This window comes from Tachysurus fulvidraco, chromosome 15, assembly GCF_022655615.1.
Source record: "Tachysurus fulvidraco isolate hzauxx_2018 chromosome 15, HZAU_PFXX_2.0, whole genome shotgun sequence".
NCBI classification, from domain to species: domain Eukaryota; kingdom Metazoa; phylum Chordata; class Actinopteri; order Siluriformes; family Bagridae; genus Tachysurus; species Tachysurus fulvidraco.
The window spans coordinates 11,690,241-11,698,092 of NC_062532.1; the positions used below are offsets into that span (position 1 = coordinate 11,690,241).

A 7,852-nucleotide genomic window follows, 5' to 3' on the forward strand; every position below is an offset into this window, starting at 1 on the left:
ACAAAATTTGCTCTCCAAGGAGGAGGAAGCAAAAGAAGATCATGATATTAACACTGCACAGATTATTGGATATTAAAGCGGACATTTCAGATTCTCTTCTCACACCAAATGAACTTCATTAGAGGTGAATATAATAGTAAGTAAACTTCTTACCAAGTGGCTCATTATGCCTTCTTGAATGTAGTCTAAGGCATAAAGAATTCACGCGTAGCGGAATATGGTCATTTGAGAGAGAGGCACATTGGCAGTAATTACCCCATCCATCTTAATGGAGACTGGTGGGCACCCTCTTTCAGATCAGTCCTCACTAGGCCCAGCATTTTGATAAATCTCTGCTTAAATTAGCCACCCTTGAAGCCTAGGGCCTCCTTCACTCTCTTGGTTTCCATTCATCATCTCATTAAAGAGTTAGGGCAAGACTGGCTGTGGTTCTCCATGCCCAAGGGGAACTTTTGAGCCATTCTTGAGAAGACAGTGTGAGTAAGTGCTTTTAAATTCTATGGCTTCGGGGAACACTGACGATGAAGCAAATAGTAAAATCAATGCGCAGCAGGATTGATTATGTTTTGTTGGCGTAGTCTGCAGTCACAAGAATATTTCTGGCTATTAGCACTGACGGGTCTTCCTTTGAGATGTGTAATAACTGTAAGTAATTAATATGATGATAGTGTGAGCACAGTGGCTTAAATGACAAAGCCATGAACCTTGGACAGAATTTGCAGCACGAGCCCATTCATTACTTTGTTCGGCTTTAAGCCTAGAAACCACCAGTGATTTGAGGTCTCAAATACTCTACATATGGTTGTTTTTTTTTGCACTGATGCCTGAAAGATAAAAAATAATGCCTTTTTTTTTTATCCCTTTCCTTTTCCTTACCATGGATCCAGAATCCCAAACAATGGCAAAATCTTTTTTGTTACATCGATATGTTTGCTTTTACTTTAGCAAATGAGACATCTGTAATATTTTGAGTTAAGGACAAGACCGCATATTGGTTTTCTTCATAAGTCTACTTCTAGCTATTCTGGACCAACTTGAATCCTATCAAAAAGAGGATTTTTTAATCAGTATCTGCTAACATCAGTCATTATTCCTACAAAAACTAAATAAATAATAAATTCTGTAATAACAGTGACCGATCATCATCTTCTATATGTATTATTCTAAATATTAACTTGGTAAATCTTCTTTCTGTTTATTCAGATACTTTATATATATATATATATATTTATGTGCATTCTGCTTTTAGTTAGTCTGCCCCCATTCAAAGAACCAAACTACATACAAATCTCTTGCTCTTGCTAATATCTTACTCTTGCTTTCCCTTTGAATCATGTATTAAATGGCTTACACTACCGAAAGGGTTGCCAGAAGCAACAGCCAACAACATCCAGCTCATCTACTCCATAAATAAAGCACTAATTTATTGGCCTTAATGTTGTATGATCAGTACTTTTCAGTTGCCTGTCTTAAGTGTATATGTTTTTGTTCATTTGATTAAATCATAGCACTTTTTCCACAAGGAACAGTAAATGAAATGGCGGACATACTGTAGGACTCGATCTCTCAAGACACATTTAACTGTGTTTTAGCAGCAAAGTGAGCAGAAATAAAACTTTCCTCAGGGCCCTTCTGGTCCATACTAAGATCTATATTTTTCCATCTATCTCTGTATCTCCTCAGTCTACTTCACTGACAGAAACACACCACTAACTTCACCACCACGTGTTACATCCATTACTGTAAAGCACTTTACTGCTCCCTGCTGAAATTCACCGTCCTGGAGAACATCATTTCTGTCTGTGGAGAACCATTGGGCTTGATCCAAATTTAACATTTAGTGGTTTTGTGTGTGTGTGTGTGTGTGTGTGTGTGTGTGTGTGTGTGTGTGTGTGTGTGTGTGTGTGTATTAAAAATAGCTATCCACAAGGGCTATATCTCTATAGTGACGTCCTAATCTGAGCAGACAGGCACATGGAACACCTGTAACACATCAGCCTGAAACGGGGAACCCACAAGCTATTCATTTTTTAGCTGACAGGTCAGATCAGTTCAAGGTGTTTGTTATTGGAAATAGCAGTTCTACACACATAATGGATTCTTCTAGATGAATTTAAAACTCCACCACTTTTAATGGCTGCTTCAACACCTAGTAAAACTGTATAAAGCTGGTAAATGTGGCATGTATTACGGGTTAGTTGTTGCTTTTTTTTATGGTCCGTTGTTGCAGGAAGTGGCTATTATTAGCATTCATATATTCAACTATTATATCTTCCCACCGAGCAAGGCTTTTTGTAGCCAAGTCCTTCTAATGATGCCAACTCAAGACATTGTCTTCTCTTTGTTTATTAACATCATTTAAGAGCTATGTGCAATGTCTTTTGATTGCAACACTGTGGAGAGAGTGCTTTAAAACGCTTACGCTTCCTGTTAAAATACCCAAACAGCTGCTAATGCACTGTTTACAGCTTGAACATGATCTATTCTGCAGTGGTGTGAGGTGAGAGGAGTTTAGAACAATACTGCCTTTCAAGACACTTTTAACAAATTTTTCCTCTTTTTTCTTTCTTCTTATTCCAGACATCAAGAATGTGCAACCATTTTTTTTTAAATTACACCCACTAATTAAAATCATTGAATTATTTATGTAATAATTATTTAGTCATTTGATTATTATAATTTTAATATCTAATTATTAATTAATTAATTAATTAATTATTATTTGATGGTTCAAAATATCAAATTATTATTGATTGATATAGGAGAAGCTGTTTTCATTTGTTTCTAACAAAAATTCTAAAAACATATAAATGATCCAAAATGTGGCAAAACATTTTTTTTATGTAAATTTTAACAAATCAAACTTCTCCTTGTGATTTGCCATTTTGCTATCATGAATTCCTTACTAGGGAATTTTAGTTTAAATGCTTGTTACCTTTGCCAGGAGGTTAAGGTTACACAACAAGAAAGCAGACCACATGCACAAACCTAAGAATAGAAAGCAACATTTACAAGCTTGTCCTCTACACGTGTCTCCAGCCTTTTATTTCAGAAAAAGCTAATAATTTCTCCATATATTAATGTGGGAGAGCCAATCAGCTCAAAAACAATGTTTTGCATGAGTTCACAAAACTATACAGTGACCTTTAAACTATACTGTTTAAGTAATCTCAAATTGTGTGAATCATCCAGTCATTTTGAAGAAAGTTGTGGACCAAAATTTTGGGGACCATACAACAGTGTTTTACTATCAGAATCAGAGAGACTGCTTAAATACATAAAGAAAGTGTAAGGAACCCTTTTCATAAGAGTCTGAAGTCGACTTATATCTGGGGCATATGGGGTATTTGTGCCATATTTCCTTCTTCCTTGGTTTGAGCCTTTGACTAAAGTCAAATATTACATTGGTGATCAATGAGAAGAATTTCCTTTGTTCCTTTGTACACAGTACACCGTGGCTGGGGAAGAGCGCCAGTGAGACAGAATACGACCATCCACATCGCAACTTTTCCATAAATTACTCATGAGTGTATAAAAAAAATGTGGAGGCATGTAAATTTTTAATCACAGGGCCATATGGATGGTCTCAGATGGTATACACTAAGGAGCTGTGACACAGTGAAAGTCGGTCCACAGCTTGTATAATCCAACCTCTCCTCTTCACAGGAAGCCTGACTGAAGGCCTGAATGACTACCAGGATGCCATGTCAGAGGACGATGCTGGGGATCATCTCTTAATCTAAATATTAGATATTATAAGTATGCATCTATCTATCTATCTATCTATCTATCTATCTATCTATCTATCTATCTATCTATCTATCTATCTATCTATCTATCTATCTATCCATCCATCCATCCATCCATCCATCCATCCATCCATCCATCCATCCATCCATCCATCTATCTATCTATCTATCTGTCTATCTGTCTATCAGCTGATTGACAACCAAAAGTATACCACTGCTTGACGTGACCCAATGGCTCACTATTTCTCACATGGTATTTGATTGACTATGTATCTGTACAACCTGTTATAATTGAGCATCATTTCTGAACTTTTTCTTGGTATCTTGAGATAACTCGAGCAGAAGCAGGTCATTACCCAGACAGCGCATCTCTTTAGCACTCCTCAGTTGGCATGGGATCTCTTGTGCCAAAATTACGCCCCATGTCATGCCCACCCTCGCCTCCTCCTCTTTCCCCGCCATGGGAACGTTACATGTTTAATGACGAGTGAGATCTCTCCTCTCTCCCCATGCCACAAAAGCCCTGACATCTGTCTCTCCAAGAGCAGCACTCCAAAAGCTGCACATTTGTTCCTATCTTCTGCTTCTTCTAAAGAAATCAAAAATAAAAGAAGAGAGGCGGAAGAGGGGAGGAGTGCTCAAAGAGGGAGGGATGCAGGGGTTAAAACAAAAGGCCTTTTTTTCTCTCTCTCTGAGTGTTAATTCCTCTATAAAGCATTCCCGAAAATTCAAAGTAGGTGTTAAAGAGGCCCTTCCCTTCTCGGCTGCGATGCTTATAGTAGAGCTCATCTGCCCACAGAAAGCAACATGTTTACATTGAAAGAAGCAAATGGAGAAAGTAAGCCATATTCTGGCTGCGACTATGGAAATGCTGTCACTAGAATTTCAGACATGGTTTAATTAATATATTCACAGTATGAATGTTATAGTGAATATTCTGTTTTTAATATTTCCTCATTGTATTCAATCAGCATTTACTGTAAGTGTTTAGGTGTGTAACGTGTTTTATTATGGATTCAAAATTGGGAATATGAAATGTACTGTTAATGATTTTAGAATAATCCGATGGAGAAAATTCTGCCCAGCTGCACAAAACAAACAAGCAAACAACTGAACAAACAAAAAACTATCTATCTATCTATCTATCTATCTATCTATCTATCTATCTATCTATCTATCTATCTATCTATCTATCTATCTATCTATCTATCTATCAAATTCAGTACAAAAACATTTATGCTTAGGACAAAATAGAGAAACTTATGTAAACCAACAACTCATTCATTGAGCTAGGTTGCACAGATTTGTCTCTTTATAATAATAATCATCATCATCATCATCATCATCATCATCATTATTATTAAAAATGGTGATGAATAATGAAAATAATAATAATAATGAACTACTATTACATTAATAATAAATTAATTACATTTACATTTACAGCATTTGGCAGACGCCCTTATCCAGAGCGACGTACATAAGTGCTTAAATCTCTAACATTGAATACATTAATGCTGGCTCACTAGGTTACATAATTAAGATACCATGAGTTTAAAACATTGTTCAAAGTTACAATGAAATATGTCAAAGGTTGTTGGTTTTTTTTTTTTTTTTTAATGCAAAAGATAAGGAAACTTGGTGCCAGAACAGAGAAGAGTCTTGTAGTATACTTGCCTCTTACCCTGAGAGATGGTGGAACCAGTCGAGCAGTGCTGGTAGATCGGAGGGTGCGGGGTGCAGTGCGAGGAGTGATGAGGGCTTTGAGGTAAGAGGGAGCTGGTCCATTTTTATATTATTATACTATTTTTAATAAATAACTACAAATAATGAAAAAAATGTGCAGTAAATATTCTATTATAACAAGCCCTCAATGTGCCACATTTTTGAGATTATATCACATGTCTGTTTGTTCCTCTCTCTCCTTTTTTGCCATATAATGCATGGCAGATAATAAACAGCATTGAACTGTATACTGGTGTCGCATTAACAGACTCCAAACAACAGAGGGCGCTCTTACATCTCTCACACATACTACAAAACTACCACACTAAATAGTGTGGCCAAAATAGAAAGTACACAGCACACTATTTTGACACACAGTAAACTAGTGCGCGAGTATAGACGTAAAGACGTAACCTGAAGGACGCAATCAAACATGGCGGCCTCCTTGCTGAGCAGGAGTGGAGTCGCGCTGTTAGGTTTTTCTAGTGTAAAATCTTTTATCCCAGTTGTTTCTGGGAGTAATGTCATACAGTTTATAGCTGGTTATAACCCCAGACCTCTCAGGCTGAATTTAAAGGAGGCGTATATTCCGGACAGACACAGTGACAAGACCCCGGAGTGGCAGAAGACTGATAAATATGAGCGCAAGCTTTTTGCACGGTATGGTTTTGTCTCTGGTGTGGATCCGGTTAAACTGTGGCCCACTGCAGCCCAGCTGGAGGAATTAATCCAGGAAGAAAAGCAGTGGCAACCCCAGCTTGAAGAAATGCTAAAAAACATCGCGGCAAGGAAGAAGGAACAAGCGGATAAACAACTAGCGAGGTAATTTTCTGCTCGGTTAGCTCGCTGAAATAGAAACGGAGCTGCGCGTATATACAGGACTTTACGGTCACAGGATGGGTCGTCTGTGTAGTTGCTCGTGTTTATTTACCGTTTAATTAAAGGTAATTAAATTACCGTTTGAGTGGCGTGTTTGTGGTGGTACACAAATGAATGTTAAAGGAATGTAAAGTAAATCTGCAGTTTAAAAAATTAATCAATAAATATGTAATTTGCAAAACTTATTTCTTTCTTTTTTACTTCCTTCCTTCCTTCCTTCTATTCCTCACTCCTTCCTTCCTTCCTTCCTTCTAATCCTCACACCTTCCTTCCTTCTATCCTGCACACCTTCCTTCCTTCCTTCCATCTATCTCTCAAACCTTTCTTCCTTCTATCCTTAACACCTTCCTTCCTTCCTTCAATCCCTCTGACATGTCATATGATGTACTTTCAGCATGATGGGTGTGTTCACACAGGCAAACTAAAACTAATGATTTCACTTTAAAGGATATTGTTTTATATAATTATTATTTATTTATTTCCAGATAATGATATTTCTCAGGAAAATATGGACAGAGGGCACAAACTTTTAGTTCTTTTGGTTTACTTAATAATGAATTAGGGTATCATTGCTGGTTTACATGCTTTGTTATGTTTCTTAACATATTGCTAAATTCACTTTCAAATCAGCAATTTTCTTAACAGCTTCTAAGAAAGAAGCAATAAACTGCAGATTTCAGTGCCACAGAACAGGTTCAAGGCTGTTACTGTTTTGGCTGCTGTATAAGAAATACAGCTGATAAACTAGGTGATTTGCAATGTAGTAATAGTCTGTGCTATTTGCATTTGGGCTCATTGGATGTTTTTCTTTTAATCCTCCCTCTACAGAGAGAAGTTGATTGCGGAAAAAATGGCTAAAATGCCCAAGATGATAGCAGACTGGAGGAAGGAGAAGCAGGAAGCAAAGAGGAAGCTGAAAGAAGACAAGGCCAAAAAGGAGCGGCTTCTGGCTGAGGCTCGGGAGCGTTTCGGCTACACGCTGGACCCACGCAGTTCCAAGTTCCAGGAGATGCTGGCAGAGATCGAAAAGGAGGAGAAGAAGAAGAGGAAGCTGCTAAAACGTCAAAAGAGAGAAGAGGACCAGGGGTTGACTCCTTCTGCACCACCTGCTGAAGCCTCATAGAGACTTTGGCTGAGGAAACACGGACTGCTGTATATACTGAAATTGTAGTAACACGTTTTACCATCGCAATGCATTTTGAAAAACTCGCTTCCTTTCTCATGTCATTAAAAGAACTGTAATTAAAATGTAAAACTTGAATATTTGCTTTTACACTGGTTAAATTGCAGTTTGAGATGATCCTTCTGAAATAGACTGTGATATAGATGACATTTTGCAGTATGGGGCTATAACTCTAATAAATTCTCCTTTTACATCTTTTTCTCAACTCTTTCTAATGCTTTTCCTCAAATGATAACTTTATTGCTATTTTGCTATTACTTCTTCCACCATCCTGTTCTCTCTTTGTTTTTCCTGATTTCTCATCTCTCTTACTGTC

The 7,852-nt window shown here is 37.4% G+C and overlaps 1 protein-coding gene across 1 annotated transcript; it reads left to right on the forward strand.

Annotated features, from left to right (window-relative positions):
- Nucleotides 1-5,854: 5,854 nt before the first annotated feature.
- gadd45gip1 (growth arrest and DNA-damage-inducible, gamma interacting protein 1) lies at nt 5,855-7,614 on the forward strand. The gene is made up of 2 exons (XM_027141603.2): nt 5,855-6,296; nt 7,182-7,614. Exons 1-2 carry the CDS (start codon nt 5,908-5,910, stop codon nt 7,474-7,476), a joined length of 684 nt encoding a protein of 227 aa, XP_026997404.1. The 5' UTR covers nt 5,855-5,907; the 3' UTR covers nt 7,477-7,614.
- The last annotated feature ends 238 nt before the right edge of the window (nt 7,615-7,852 follow it).

Coding starts and splice junctions, on each gene's coding strand:
- gadd45gip1 (XM_027141603.2), top strand. CDS start 5,908: ATGGCGGCCTCCTTGCTGAGCAGGAGTGGAGTCGCGCTGTTAGGTTTT. Junction 6,297..7,181: donor GCGGATAAACAACTAGCGAG/GTAATTTTCTGC, acceptor CTCCCTCTACAG/AGAGAAGTTGATTGCGGAAA.